We start from the raw sequence: 16,291 nt of genomic DNA, 5'->3' as shown, positions 1-16,291 counted from the left end.
GGACCTTCAATGCTGCACATTGGTACTCTGACAAAAGTTTGTGCTTTGACACAATCCTGTCTCGGAGCTCTAGGGACAATTCCTTCGACCTCATGGCTTGATTTTTGCTCTGACTTGCACTGTCAACTGTTGGGCCTTATATAGACAGGTGTGTTCCTTTCCAAATCATGTCGAATCAATTGAATTTACCACAGGTGGACTCCAATCAAGTTGTAGAAACATTGGAAACAGGATGCACCTGAGCTCAATTTCGAGTCTCATTGCAAAGTGTCTGAATACTTATGTAAATAAGGTATTTCTGTTATTGAATTTTTATACATTTGCAAACATTTCTAAAAACCTGTTTTCACTTTGTCATTGTGTGGTATTGTGTGTAGATTGATGAGGGGGGAAACTATTTAATCCATTTTAGAATAAGGCTGTAATGTAACAAAATGTGGAAAAACTCAAGGGGTCTGAATACTTTCCGAATGCACTGTATGCGTCATTTGCGTAGCCTACCAGTCAACCATGACACGTATATAACGTAGCCTATGAATACAATCATAGTGAATAAATACACTCGTAGTGTAAGACAACTGTTGCTTGGGCCGTTTGTTATTGATATCTTGAATCTAACCTTATATCACCCTACATGAAGAGCAATGTCAGAAGTAATTTATGTTAAAAAAATGGAAAGGTATATCCACAAGTTAAATTGTATCGAGTTGGTTTGCTGTTGACATTGAAGATACATCCAGACTCAGAGCAGTTCATTAATTTGCAACATTGTAGTGATACAATGTTTCACCGTTGGAATTTAGATTTAAAATATTGTCTAAACATCAGAATGTTACCATGGTTACTCCATGTATATCAGTCTGAAAGAAGTTGCTGTAAAAAAAGCGCAAAGTCTTTTCAAGCCAGAATGTTGAATAAAATGATATTTAAACATACTTTACCCGTTGTCCGTGCTGTTGGTCCTTTTGTCGGTAGGAAGTCGAGATAAAATGTGTTTTATGCTTTTATGCTGTTTTTATGTGTATAACATGATGTACAAAAATATATATGAGCTGTTTTTAAAGGAAATGCAATAACAAAAACTTTTACAAAACTCTTTTACATTTTTTACATTTTTATGCACCCATGAGCTCTCGTCAGGTGAGCTGGGGCGTATTCATTACGCCTATTCTGTTGCAAAACGTTTCTTAAATGGAAGCAAACGAGGAGGGACCTACCTGAATTTGTCCAATATAAATTCATGTTTTTTCCGTTTTGCAACTGATTACACTCCTGTTATACCTAAATATCCTGTGTGTGTGTACAATATAGGCTATGCAGTGTGTATTCCGTTCAAGTTAATTTCTATGAGAAACCATTTTCTTATCATGCTGTCTGGAAAAATTATTTGGGGTGCGATTAAATGTGTTGGCACTTACATCGTTTGTCTTTTGAAGGCCATTTTTCCTCCTGAATATGCAAGATAACATGGGAACAATGCAGAATTGTATATATTTTATTGACTCTTTGAAACATATTTTATTTTCTTTCCCTGGAGAGCATTTACCATCTAGAGTAATTACAAAGTCTCTATTAGGAAAGCAGTTGCACGTGAATGTATGTCGGAATCTGTCTTTTTACATTTGTGCTTCAAATCTCTGGGCTTACAAACACCCGTGATACTACTTTCACAGATTGACACCTTTGTCCATTCATTCCAGGTGTCCTCCAGCATGGCCGAATGCATGTTTGTTTAGGGCATTAAAAGGCATAATAAACTTTCTTTATGCCTTGCTCTTTTTGCAGTTCTTCAAAGCATCGGCCAGGGCAGCCAGTACCATGTCAGCATTGGTCTTCTGGCAGTTGTATCCCATCAGACCCACGCGTATCACCTGGGGTGAAACAAAATGGTGGCCACATCACTGACAGCGCTCACATGAGAAATTCAACCATCAAATAATTGCTCAAGACACCCCAGTATGCAAAATTACGTTGAAAAGATGTCTTATACAGATGTCAAAGATACGTATTTTCCAGACGTTGAAATCAGGTGCATTTTAGGTGCCGAATGAAAGGGAAAAATACATATTTTCCGGACGTTGAAAATATGTCTTTTACAGACATTGAAAAAATGTGTGATTCTATGGCCAAATTTCAACTGCTATACACTCTCAAGTAAACGTTGTATCACAAAAATAATTTATCATGCCTCTTAATAGAAAATAATAAAAAAGAGGAGCCAACTGAAGATTGCATATGGAGTTGGTTCCCCTTTGCTGCTATAACAGACTCCACTATTTTGGGAAGGCTTTCCACTAGATGTTGGAACATTGCTGCAGCCACGAGCATGAGTGAGGTCGGGCACTGATGTTGGCCGATTAGGCCTGGCTCGCAGTCCAATTCATCCCAAAGGTGTTTGATGGAGTTGAGATCAGGGCTCTGTGCAGGCCGGCCAGTCAAGTTCTTCCACACCAATCTCGACAAACCATTTCTGTAAGGACCTTGCTTTGTGCATGGGGGCATTGTCAAGCTGAAACAGGAAAGGGTCTTCCCCAAACTGTTGCCACAAAGTTGGAAGCACAGAATTGTCTAGAATGTCATTGTATGCTGTAGCGTTAAGATTTCTCTTCACTGGAACTAAGGGGCCTTGCCTGAACCATGAAAAACAGCCCCTGACCATTATTCCTCCTTCACCAAACTTTACAGTTGGCATTATGTATTGGGGCAGGTAGCGTTTTCCTGGCATCCATCGGAACTGCCAGATGGTGAAGCGTGATTCATCACTTCAGAGAACGTGCTTCCACTGCTCCAGAGTCCAATGGCAGCGAGCTTCACACCACTCCAGCCGATGCTTGGCATTGCGCATGGTGATCTTAGGCTTGTGTGCGGCTGCTCGGCCATGGAAACCCATTCCATGAAGCTCCTGATGGACAGTTCTTGTGCTGACGTTAATTCCAGAGGCAGTTTGGAACTCGGTAGGGAGTGTTGCAACCGAGGACAGGCAATTTTTACACGCTTCAGCACTCAGCGGTCCCGTTTTGTGAGCTTGTGTGGCCTACCACTTCGCGGCTGAGCCGTTGTTGCTCCTAGACATTTCCACTTAACAATAACAGCTCTTTACAGTTGACCGGGGCAGCTCTAGCAGAGCAGAAATTTGACAAACTGACTTGTTGGAAAGGTGGCATCCTATGTCAGTGCCACGTTGAAAGTCACTGAGCTCATCAGTAAAGCTATTCTACTACTAATGTTTGTCTATGGAGATTTCATGGATGCGTACTCGATTTTATACTCCTGTCAGCAACGGGTGTGGCTGAAACAGCCGAATCCACTAATTTGAAGCGGTGTCCACATACTTTTGTTTAAGTAGCGTATGTATTATTTCTCCTATCCATCACATGCACTTATGTCAGCTTTTTCAAAAGCTTTAACACTGGCAGCGATAATGTTCAGAATAAACCAACAGACCACTTCAACTACAATAACATTCTGAGTAACGGTTGTTATGACTGCGATATGTTGTTATTTATCTGTCTTAGTTGAATGCACTGACTGTAAGTCACGTTGGATAAGAGCGTCTGTTGAATGACCTAAATGTAAAACAAAACACTTGCAAAGCATGCTGGGTATAAAATAAAATAAAGTTGTTTTATTGCCGGTGCAGTGAAATGTGTTGTTTTTTTAACAGGGTCAGCCATAGTAGTACAGCGTCAAGAGTTAAGTGCCTTGCTTTTAAGGACCCATTGACAGATGTTTCACCTTGACAGCTTGACAGCAATTCAAACCAGCAATCTTTCGGTTAGTGGCCCAACGCTCTAACCGCTAGGCTACCTGTTGTCTCTTATTATTCTAATGAGCTCCGCCCCCAAACAAGTACACATTTGGTCAGTGCGGACCTGATCCAAATCAGAACAAATCATAGACGTCTAGGCTATGTTTCACAAGTTTGAACGTCATAATTTAGTACAGTAGAACACAGTATGGTATGGTACAGGACAGTAAAGTTTTATTCAGTAGAGTACAGTTTAGTTCAGTAGAGTTAATTAGAGTAAAGTAGGGTACAATACAGTACACTATACTTTACTGTATTGTACTGCACTCTACTGTACTATACTTTTCTTTACTGTACTGTAATTTACTGTACTCTGCTGTTCTGTACTGTGCTGTCCAAACTTGTGATACATAAATGTCTATGATTAGTTCAGATCTGAACCAATTATAGATGTCTATGTTTGGGCTAATCAAGGCCTGTCCGGATGTCTGTGGATGTTGAAATCAAGGCCGGTCCGGACCAAAAAAAGATGGAGGACCAAAACAGGAGGTCCAAAAGACGTCGCCTGATGTCAAATGCTTAGTGGGACAGCCTTGACAACAACAAGGTACTTTCTTCCCTACATTGGTTGTCTAACCATCCAATTGGTTCTACAGGCAGGGTTTCAGCTCCCATATCAAATGCAATGGTTAATAAACATATTCATGTTAGTAGTTATGTATAGGCAATTAGCTAGAACTTTAACATTCCCTTTACACTCACCATGCCAGTGGAGGGCCCCAGGCCCCCAGTGATCTCCATATTGTGGTGCTTCATGATGTACTGCAGCATCTCTCTCCAGTTGTAGCCCTCAGGAATGGCAATGGTGGTGACGGAGGGCAGCCTAAGGTCCTGCATGGACAAAATACCACGGTCCCACATTTAGACACACCTCTGTGAAATTCAAGACCAAGGAATTGCACCAGCCTTGAAATTGGAGGGTGTTAAAAAAAAGTGACACTATTATTGTAGAATGTAAATTGTTTGTTGACAATCTGTCTGAAATGGCACTGTATTCCACACTGCACTACTTCATATGAAAATAGCATCTGGACAAAAGTAGTGCGCACGGAATAGGGAGCGATTTCAGATGCATGTCTTTTACCTTGTTCTGGATGAATAGCTTGAGCCCCATGTCTTCCAAGCCCTTCCAGAGGTACCCTGCCACCTCCCTGTGGTGCCTCCAGGACTCCTCCAACCCCTATGGGAAGACAAAGACCCGAAACTGCTCGTAAATACTTTTTCCCAGATTTATTTAGAGAATTAGAAGCAATGTTCAAAGTAATCAGCTAATAGGACTGCATCATAATAAACATGAACATGGTTTATTCATTAAGGTTATTATTCCATTATGGAGAGCTCAGTGCACCTCATGGAGGGCTCAGTGAATCATATGTGCTTACCGTAAAAATGTTATTAATAGCCTGCCATTTATTTGTTTAAATCACTGAACACAACAGGCACGTGTACTAGAGACAGGCTTCTATTTGAGCTAGGTATCTATTTCCTTAATGCACACAGCTTTTGCTCATTTGCATAGTTAATTGTTTAATCCCAGCATTCACTTCCAACATTTTAATACATTTCTTAATTTCCTGCACTGTGTTATCATTTACACACTTTCACATTTAAACTCAGCAAGAAAATAAACGTCCCTTTTTCAGGACCCTGCCTTTCAAAGATAATTCATAAAAATCCAAATAACTTCACAGATCTTCATTGTAAAGGGTTGAAACACTGTTTCCCATGCTTGTTCAATGAACCATAAACAATTAATGAACATGCACCTGTGAAACGGTCGTTATGACACTAACAGCTTACAGACGGTAGGCAATTAAGGTCACAGTTATGAAAACTTAGGACACTATAGAGGCCTTTCTACTGACTCTGAAAAACACCAAAAGAAAGATGCCCAGGGTCCCTGCTCATCTGCGTGAACGTGCCTTAGGCATGCTGCAAGGAGGCATGAGGACTGCAGATGTGGCCAGGGCAATAAATTGCAATGTCCGTACTGTGAGACGCCTAAGACAGCACTACAGGGAGACAGGACGGACTGCTGATCGTCCTCGCAGTGACAGACCACGTGTAACAACACCTACACAGGATTGGTACATCCGAACATCACACCTGCGGGACAGGTACAGGAGGGCAACAACAACTGCCCGAGTTACACCAGGAACGCACAATCCCTCCATCAGTGCTCAGACTGTCCGCAATAGGCTGAGAGAGGCTGGACTGAGGGCTTGTAGGCCTGTTGTAAGGCAGGTCCTCACCAGACATCACCGGCAACAACGTCGGCTATGGGCACAAACCCACCGTCGCTGGACCAGACAGGACTGGCAAAAAGTGCTCTTCAATGACGAGTCGCGGTTTTGTCTCACTAGGGGTGATGGTCGGATTTGCGTTTATCTTCTAAGGAATGAGCGTTACACCGAAGCCTGTACTCTGGAGTGGGATCGATTTGGCGGTGGAGGGTCCGTCATGGTCTGGGGCGGTGTGTCACGGCATCATCGAACTGAACTTGTTGTCATTGCAGGCAATCTCAACGCTGTGCGTTACAGGGAAGACATCCTCGTCCCTCATGTGGTACCCTTCCTGCAGGCTCATCCTGACATGACCCTCCAGCATGACAATGCCACCAGCCATACTGCTCGTTCTGTGCGTGATTTCCTGCAAGACAGGAATGTCAGTGTTCTACCATGGCCTGCGAAGAGCCCGGATCTCAATCCCATTGAGCACGTCTGGGACCTGTTGGATCGGAGGGTGAGGGCTAGGGCCATTCCCCCTAGAAATGTCCGGGAACTTGCAGGCGCCTTGGTGGAAGAGTGGGGTAACATTTCACAGCATGAACTAGCAAATCTGGCGCAGTCCATGAGGAGGAGATGCACTGCAGCATTTAATGCAGCTGGTGGCCACACCAGATACTGACTGTTACTTTTGATTCTGACCCCCTCTTTGTTCAGGGACACATTATTCCATTTCTGTTAGTCACATGTCTGTGGAACTTGTTCAGTTTATGTCTCAGTTGTTGAATCTTATGTTCATACAAATATATACACATGTTAAGTTTGCTGAAAATAAATGCAGTTGACAGTGAGAGGACGTTTCTTTTTTTGCTGAGTTTATTTTGTCTTAGTATGCTTCTATAAAAAAATAAAAACCCTTGACAATAATTATTCTCCTCTTTGACTGTGCATTTGTCAGTTCTTACTTTTGCCACTAGAGGGCAACCAGACGATTTCTGGGGGCTTGTACTCCCGAAGTTGATTGTTTTTGTGCTTGCCAGATAGCTAGCAGTTCTCAGCTGTTAGCAGCCAATGGCTGGCAGTTTCTTATTGGCGATCAAAACGGATGATTGCCATCATTTTTTGGAGTCATTACTGAATTATTTAATGTAACAAATTAAACCTTGTAAACAATACATAGTAATTCATGATAACCTCCTAAACAAATAATTTGGACCAGGCGTTTATTTGAAGCAGGCATTTTTTTACTGAAATGTGTGCCATTGCCCAGCTATTAAAAGGGACAGGCGGCTATTTGAGACTCAGCATTTAATTGAAGTTTTACGGTAGTCCAGGTTTACAAGCCTATGAAGAACATGTTGCACGAAACAAATCTTCTGGTGAAGCTAATTCACACAGAGCTCAGAGGAGAGACCATACAGCTGCACAGGTCCCTAACTCAAGTCTGCAGGCCATTAACATGGACAGGGCCAAGGCAGACCTTCTGAACCGACCCATTCACATGGAGGTCATAGGGGAGAGCAAGCAAGAACCCCTACCATACAGGACAACGGTGAACATGACAACCTAACATCTTAAAGAGGTCAAATGGCATAACTGCCATTCTAGTCAAACAGAATCTTTCTGCTTTGCCACAGAAGATCACTGTGTTTGTTGAAGATCCCATGCAGTACAGATCTTCATCAGATCATTTGAACATGTCATTGAAAGTAGAACAGAATGTGCTAAGGACAGGCTGTACTTTCTTGAGAGGTACACTAGGGGACAGCCTAGTAGCTGTCAGCATATGGCTCATGACAGAGGCTACCCAAGAGCTAAGGAACTGCTCAAAGAGAATTTTGGTAATGAATATCAGATAGCGTCTGCATTAATGGAGGAGGCCCTTGGCTGGTTAACCGTCAAGGCTGAAGGCCCCAAAGCACAGCAGGCCTTTGCTTTATATCTCAGAAGGTGCTGAAATGCTATGGAGGAATTAGATTACATGCAGGAACGGGATCTTGCATCCAGCATGATAGTACTTGTCATGAAACTTCCATACAAGCTAAGAGAAAGGTGGAGGTCCACTGCCTGTGAGCTACAATAGCGACAGAGCAGCTGGGCAAAATGCAGTGACCTAGTTCAGTTCATTAAAAAACAAGTCAAGACACAGTATTTACTGACCCTGTGTTTGGTAACATCCAAGTGTCAACCGTGACAGAGGTAACATCAAATACAACCTTGCTAAACCCATAGACCACAAGTACACCTTTGCCACCAGTGTAGCAACCGCTGAGTCAGGGTTCAAGCAACAACCCCAACAGACTCAGGTGAATTGTAGCTCATAAACCCCATGTTAATCTGTCTGTCTGTACTGCAGTGGTGGTCACACTGCAACTGTGTCCATTACTAAAGGAGAAGTTGAGCAGGGAGAAGATACCTTTTCTAAAGGAGAAAGGCATCTGCTTTTGTTGTCTGACAAAGGGTCACATGAGCAGAGACTGTAGTAGGCGTCTCATATGTGTGCAACTAAGTCCACCTTCGTGTGCTTCATATGGAGCTACAGAAAAGAGGACCAGGAATATTGAGTCGGTGAAGAGAGGTTTGTTCTATCCATCATACCGGTTCATGTGAAATCCAGCAAAGGAAACAAGGTATTGCTAACATATGCATTCTTAGACCCAGGTAGCTCAGCAACATTCTGCACCGACAAGCTGGCTCAGCATCTGAACGTTACAGGAACAAGAAGGAACGTCCTGCTGCGTACCATGGGTCAGGAAAGGCATGTCAAAGGTGAGTGGGCTTGACACCAACAAGTTCCTTAAACTACCTGAAGTTTACACTCACAAAAACCTACCAGTGACAAAGGAAAACATTCCCAGACAAGATGAGATGTCCAAGTGGCCATATCAGGGAGAGGTTAAGCTGTCACATGCATGCTGACATTAGATTGCTAATAGGAACAACTGCATCACAAGTAATGGAGCCCTGGCAGGTGATCCACAGTCAAGTAGAAGGCCCGTATGCTGTCAAGACCCTACTAGGATTGGGTGGTAAGCTGTCCACTTAGAGAATGCAGTGACCAACGTGACACACAGGTACCGGTCGCTGCCAATAGGATCTCCTTGATCGACCTGCAGGACCCGACTAGCCACTGTGACACTGATTTCAGTGAGAAGGTGGAGAAGTCTGAAAGGTCAGAGCACAGCGAGTTTGCCATCTGAGGTGGTGAAGCAGAGTGCATCAGCTACACATGATGTCATACCCCATGTCATACACCCACACATTTTGGCTCTTTTCTAAACAGGTTTAGATAATTGTTGTTGCCTCACGTTACATACAATAAAGGGCCGGTAAGTAAGAGCCAAATAGCAGGTTTTGTTATTTGTATAAATTAGATTTATATTATTGTTTATATGCCATTCTGATTGTTTGTCATATTGTTTGACTGATCTTAATCACTTGTAAGTGTCTATGCCTCCCTCTGCAGGCTGGAGATGGCTTAAATAGCCATGGGCGCAGAGGCCTACTGGGAATAGCTGGCTGGAGCCCATATTGTCTTTTGACCGTGCTTCCTTTGTCTTCGTGATATTGTTCGATTGTTTGATCCAAGAATTCTTAAGTTATAGCTTAAATATCGTCTTCTGATTTCCTTTTTGCAACATTTTGTAGCCAAGATAAGGAATAAATGTAACTTTATTTTTTACGGCAAAAGACCTGTGGACATTTGATTTTTGGATTCATGGACTACACACGGCAGGAACAAAAAGTCAGCTCATTCTCCACTGTGGCTATAAGAAAAATAAAATAGGGTTTTAAAATGGTTACAAATAGCCACTACACCTTCTCAGCAAGAATAGCAAGACTTTCCCTCAGGGAAAAGAACCCAGACACTGGTCCTGTATGGTGGTATCTGAAACGGGGCAAAATGAAAGATTGTTATTTATTTATGTATTATTATTTCACCTGGTTAGGATGGGAGATTTTCTCACAACAAAGTACTGTTCGTTGAGAATACTGTAGACTTACAGTCTGGCTGGTTGACCATCATTTCCCCAATAGTTAGACAAGTGGGCCATGTCAAAGAGGTAGGACACTGGTTTTGTTTTCCTGTTGAACATCTTTTGGCTGTATGGGGGAGTTTCAAGAGGGAGTGTGTAAAGTCCACATTTCTCAAAATTCAAACATTCATTTGGTCTCCGTTCAATCATTCCCCCTCGTTCTTCCCTCTCTCTCACACACACACACACACACACACACACACACACACACACACACACACACACACACACACACACACACACACACACACACACACACACACACACACACACACACACACACACACACACACACACACACACAAACCCTCACCATGCTCTTTCATTGAAGGAGATGGGTGCTGTGCCAGGGGGTGCATTCAATGCCTTTTGAGAGCCAGTGTACAGGATGTCAATATCTACAAAGACAAGAAAACGATGACATCATACACCCATACACAAAGACAGACAGACTGAAAATGACATAGGTGTCTGAAGCTGTCTTACTCTGCTGGTCCATGAAAATAGGCGACGCCCCAAGAGACGCGACAGTATCTACAAGAAACAGGGTATTGTGTCTGAGGAGAGAGACGAGAGAGGAATTTAGGCCTTGAATTTGAAGCCGCTGTCATTATTGTGTGAACTGACAGAAATACAGTGGAGATATACTGCAGTATGTTTTGAGGTGGAGCGGAGTCTCACTTGCGGCAGAGGTCTCCAATGCCGTCGACGGGGTGGGCGAGGCCAGCAGAGGACTCTCCATGTGTGAGGAAGAACAGAACGGGCTTGTGTTTGGCCAGGGCCTATCGATAGACAGGAGATAGGCAGTCAGATAAACAAAATACTTTTGGCACGAAATGCCCTCCATAGTTACCCAAGCCCTTGTCATGTTGACTATATGAACTTAATATATAGGCTATATGACTGCAATCAGGGCAGGCTCTGGCCTTTTGGGGGCCATAAGTGAGATTTGGTTGGGGAACACCCCACCAAGTGGACACATTTTGTTTGTGGCCCCCTCTCTTGAAGGCGGAGAGAAAATATAAGAATAGAATATGTTTCTAAACACTTCCACATTCATGTGGATGCTACTATGATTACGGATTGTCCTGAATTAATCATGAGTAATGATGAGTGAGAAAGTTACAGATGCACAAATATCATACCCCCAAGACACCTCTCACCATTACAATAACGGTATTTTTTGGGGGGGGGTATGACATTTATGCCTCCGTAACTTTCTCACTCATCATTATTCACGATTCATTCAGGATTATCTGTAATCATGGTAGCATCCACATTAATGTAGAAGTGTTTAGAAACATATTATATTCTTATTTACAATAACAGTGACTCGAAAATAACAGAATACATTATTTACCATTCATTTCTATTGGGTACAAAATGATCTGAAACAACCAAAACAAACAGCAATTGCATCCAACATGTTTGTAGGGTTATAAACTTGATGTAATCATTGCGTGCTAGGAATATGGGACCAAATACTGAACTTTTGACTACTTTAATATACACAAGTGTAATTTCTACAGTGGTGGAAAAAGTACACAATTGTCATACTTGAGTAAAAGTAAAGATACCTTTAACAGAGGATGACTTAAGTAAAAGTGAAAGTCACCAAGTAAAATTCTACTTGAGTAAAAGTCTAAAAGTAATTGGTTTTAAATATACTTACACTACCGTTCAAAAGTTTGGGGTCACTTAGAAATGTCCTTGTTTTTGAAAGAAAAGCACATTTTTTGTCCATTAAAATAACATCAAATTGATCAGAAATACAGTGTAGAGATTGTTAATATTGTAAATGACTATTGTAGCTGGAAACGGCAGATTTACACTGCTCAAAAAAATAAAGGGAACACTTAAACAACACAATGTAACTCCAAGTCAATCACACTTCTGTGAAATCAAACTGTCCACTTAGGAAGCAACACTGATTGACAATAAATTTCACATGTTGTTGTGCAAATGGAATAGACAAAAGGTGGAAATTATAGGCAATTAGCAAGACACCCCCAATAAAGGAGTGATTCTGCAGGTGGTGACCACAGACCACTTCTCAGTTCCTATGCTTCCTGGCTGATGTTTTGGTCACTTTTGAATGCTGGCGGTGCTCTCACTCTAGTGGTAGCATGAGACGGAGTCTACAACCCACACAAGTGGCTCAGGTAGTGCGCTCATCCAGGATGGATGACATTTGTGGCCTGCTGGAGGTCATTTTGCAGGGCTCTGGCAGTGCTACTCCTTGCACAAAGGCAGAGGTAGCGGTCCTGCTGCTGGGTTGTTGCCATCCTACGGCCTCCTCCACGTCTCCTGATGTACTGGCCTGTCTCCTGGTAGCGCCTCCATGCTCTGGACACTACGCTGACAGACACAGCAAACCTTCTTGCCACAGCTCGCATTGATGTGCCATCCTGGATGAGCTGCACTACCTGAGCCACTTGTGTGGGTTGTAGACTCCGTCTCATGCTACCACTAGAGTGAGAGCACCGCCAGCATTCAAAAGTGACCAAAACATCAGCCAGGAAGCATAGGAACTGAGAAGTGGTCTGTGGTCACCACCTGCAGAATCACTCCTTTATTGGGGGTGTCTTGCTAATTGCCTATAATTTCCACCTTTTGTCTATTCCATTTGCACAACAGCATGTGAAATTTATTGTCAATCAGTGTTGCTTCCTAAGGGGACAGTTTGATTTCACAGAAGTGTGATTGACTTGGAGTTACATTGTGTTGTTTAAGTGTTCCCTTTATTTTTTTGAGCAGTGTAGTATGGAATATCTACATAGGCGTACAGGGGCCCATTACCAGCAACCATCACTCCTATGTTCCAATGGCACGTTGTGTTAGCTAATCCAAGTTTATCATTTAAAAGGCTAATTGATCATTAGAAAACCCTTTTGCAATTATGTTAGCACAGCTGAAAACTGTTGTTCTGATTAAAGAAGCAAATAAACTGGCCTTCTTTAGACTAGTTGAGTATCTGGACCATCAGCATCTACAGGCTCAAAATGGCCAGAAACAAAGACCTTTCTTCTGAAACTCGTCAGTCTATTCTTGTTCTCAGAAATGAAGGCTATTCCATGCGAGAAATTGCCAAGAAACTGAAGATCTCGTACAACGCTGTCTACTACTCGCTTCACAGAACAGCGCAAACTGGCTCTAAACAGAATAGAAAGATGAGTGGGAGGCCCCGGTGCACAACTGAGCAAGAAGACAAGTACATTAGAGTGTCTAGTTTGAGAAACAGACGCCTCACAAGTACTCAACTGGCAGCTTATTAAATAGTACCCGCAAAATACCAGTCTCAACGTCAACAGTGAATAGGCAAATCCTGGATGCTGGCTTTCTAGGCAGAGTTGCAAAGAAAAAGCCATATCTCAGATTGGCCAAGAAAAATAAAAGATCAAAATGGGCAAAAGAACACAGACACTGGACAGAGAAAGATTGGGGGAAAAAGTGTTATGGACAGACGAATCCAAGTTTGAGGTGTTCGGATCACAAAGAAGAACATTTGTGAGACGCAGACAAAATAAAAAGATGCTGGACGAGTGATTGACGCCATCTGTCAAGCATGGTGGAGGCAATGTGTTGGTCTGGGGGTGCTTTGGTGGTGCTAAGTGGGAGATTTGTACAGGGTAAAAGGGATCTTGAAGAAGGAAGGCCATCATTTTGCAACGCCATGCCATACCCTGTGGGAGGGCACTTAATTGGAGCCAATTTCCTCCTACAACAGGACAATGACCGAAAGCACGGCTCCAAACTATGTAAGAACTATTTAGGGAAGAAGCAGTCAGCTGGTATTCTGTCTATAATGGAGTGCCCTGCACAGTCACCGGATCTCTGATCTGTTGTGGAAGTAGCTTGACCGTATGGTACGTAAGAAGTGCCCATCAAGCCAATCCAACTTGTGGGAGGTGCTTCAGGAAGCATGGGGTGAAATCTCTTCAGATTACCTCAGCAAATTGACAATTAGAATGCCAAAGGTCTGCAAGGCTGTAATTGCTGCAAATTGAGGATTCTTTGACAAAAGCAAAGTTTGAAGGACACAATTATTATTTCAATTAAAAATCATTATTTACAATCTTGTCAACGTCTTGACTATATTTCCTATTCATTTTGTATGTTCCATGTATGTTTTCATGGAAAACAAGGACATTTCTAAGTGACCCCAAACTTTTGAACGGTAGTGTAAGTATCAAATGTAAATGTATTTGCTAAAATATACTTAAGTATCAAAAGTAAAATTATAAATCGTATCAAATTCCTTATATTAAGCTAACAAGATGGCGCTCATTTTTTTGTGGATAGCCAGGGCCACACTCCAACACTCAAACATACAAAAAAAGCATGTGTGTTTAGTGAGTCAGCCAGATCAGAGGCAGTGGTGATGACCACTTCTCTTGATAAGTGCATGAATTGGACCATTTTCCTGTCCTGCTAAGCATTCAAAATCTAATGAGTACTTTTGGGTATCAGGGGAAATGTATGGAGTAAAAAGTACATTATTTTCTTTTGGAGTGAAGTAAAAGTAAAACTTTTCAAAAATATAAATATTACAGTACAGATACCCCCCAACAACTACTTAAGTAGTACTTTAAAGTATTTTTTCTTAAGTACTTTACACCACTGAATTTCTAAATGGTTTATCCAATATTGAAGAAAATACCCTCAAATTAAAGCTGTCAGTCATTGTAAGATTTCAAATTCAGTGCTGGAGTACAAAGCCCCCCCCCCCCCCCCCCCCCCCAAATGTGTCACTGTCCAAATATTTTTGGGGCTCACTGTATAAGTAGAATTGGTCACAGGTAAGGGTTGGTGACCTTGAAGTTGCCGAGGAGCCTGTATTGAAACCTGTATTGAGCAATCTCTATGTGAATGCTACTTTGTGAGGCCTAATGCATTAACAAACAATTACCTTTTCAATTTCTTCATTGCTGAAAACTCCACCCGGTGCTTTTACCATGATGTGAACATTGGCACCTGGAATAAAGCCAGATGAAAGTCTAATATCCGGACAAAACAGATGTATACAAGACCATAAACAATGTTCTCAAATTACATCAACTCGCAAACACTGGTCTTGTTTCGAGACCGCTGAACTCGTGAGTAAAACCGTGCGTAAAACATACCCATTCTCTCGGCGATTTCAGCCACTCGCTCTCCCCATATTCCGTTGACAGCCACGAGCACGCTCTCCCCGGGTTCTACCGTGTTGAAGACAGCGCACTCCATGGCTGCGTGTCCCGAGCCGCTCATCGCTATCGTCATGTTGTTCTGTGTCTGAAAAGCGTACTGGATCCCCTTCTTGATGTCGTTCATGATCTATAAGCAACGCGTCAAATTGTTGAATAAAACAGTTGCAGTTCTAGGCCTACATAGATTAATTATGAGTGGTTCATTTAAATCCTTTGTCAAATGTTGATAGATCAGTTGTGAAGGGTAAAATGTGTCAAAATACTTATTTGACGCATTCACAAATACGCATGAGACTTATTTTGATAATTCCATAAATTGTAAAAAAAAAAAAAAAAAATAATAATAATAATATTTTAATTCACATCTCAATTTAGAAATAACAAATAATATCCTAAATGTGTTCCTTCATATTGACCATGAATTTATAGGCCCACTGAGTAGTCTATAAATAACAGAACTGCTGGATAATGAAACCCCTTTGGCGGTGCCAAAAAGTACAAAATAGTTATCAAACAATGAACATATCAGCAATAGAGGTTACTCATTTACCTCGTACATTTCTGGGTGCAAATGGCCGATAATTCCCCTACCACCTGCGGCTAAAACGCGGGGCGGCACGTTGGACGGTCCTGGTCCGAACAGGTAGCGGGAAGGAACCTCGAGCGGCCGGAGGATGCACTCCGGGGGCGGGATGGTCACCGAGGACATGGCACGGTCAAGGCGCGGCTGTAGAGGCGCGCTCATCGGGAGCAGCGATACCTCCACAGCCGCCTTTTGCGCCAGCAGCGCTCCCCTGCGAAACAAAGTCCGCTGCATCATCGTTAGCTCCTCGCTCCGGTGTTTACGACGACTGTGACTTGCACTAACAGACAGAGGGACTGGAGTTGACTTCGGGTTTTGGTGAAGATTTAAAACAACAGGTCTTTGACCTCTTGGGCACCGAGCGTTGTGCGTCACGTCATGGACAAAACTGCACAGAGGTGGAATTGGCTCAAGTGTTATATATTATATTGTCAACCATCAACTGTTAA

General features: G+C 42.5%; 1 protein-coding gene across 1 annotated transcript; it reads right to left on the bottom strand.

Annotated features, from left to right (window-relative positions):
* Window positions 1-1,479: 1,479 nt before the first annotated feature.
* Window positions 1,480-16,150, bottom strand: agxtb (alanine--glyoxylate and serine--pyruvate aminotransferase b). Its single transcript, XM_039003721.1, has 11 exons — window positions 15,810-16,150; window positions 15,194-15,386; window positions 14,980-15,044; window positions 10,752-10,852; window positions 10,557-10,627; window positions 10,384-10,468; window positions 10,039-10,137; window positions 9,853-9,922; window positions 4,893-4,988; window positions 4,511-4,639; window positions 1,480-1,871 (listed from the first exon to the last, which is right to left on the bottom strand). The coding sequence occupies exons 1-11, from the start codon at window positions 16,077-16,079 to the stop codon at window positions 1,764-1,766; spliced, it is 1,287 nt and encodes a 428-aa protein (XP_038859649.1). The 5' UTR covers window positions 16,080-16,150; the 3' UTR covers window positions 1,480-1,763.
* Between the last annotated feature and the right edge of the window lie 141 nt (window positions 16,151-16,291).

This window comes from Salvelinus namaycush, chromosome 11 (assembly GCF_016432855.1).
Source record: "Salvelinus namaycush isolate Seneca chromosome 11, SaNama_1.0, whole genome shotgun sequence".
NCBI classification, from domain to species: domain Eukaryota; kingdom Metazoa; phylum Chordata; class Actinopteri; order Salmoniformes; family Salmonidae; genus Salvelinus; species Salvelinus namaycush.
The sequence above is the reverse complement of the archived record's forward strand: the minus strand, read 5'-3'. Positions and strand labels throughout refer to the sequence as shown.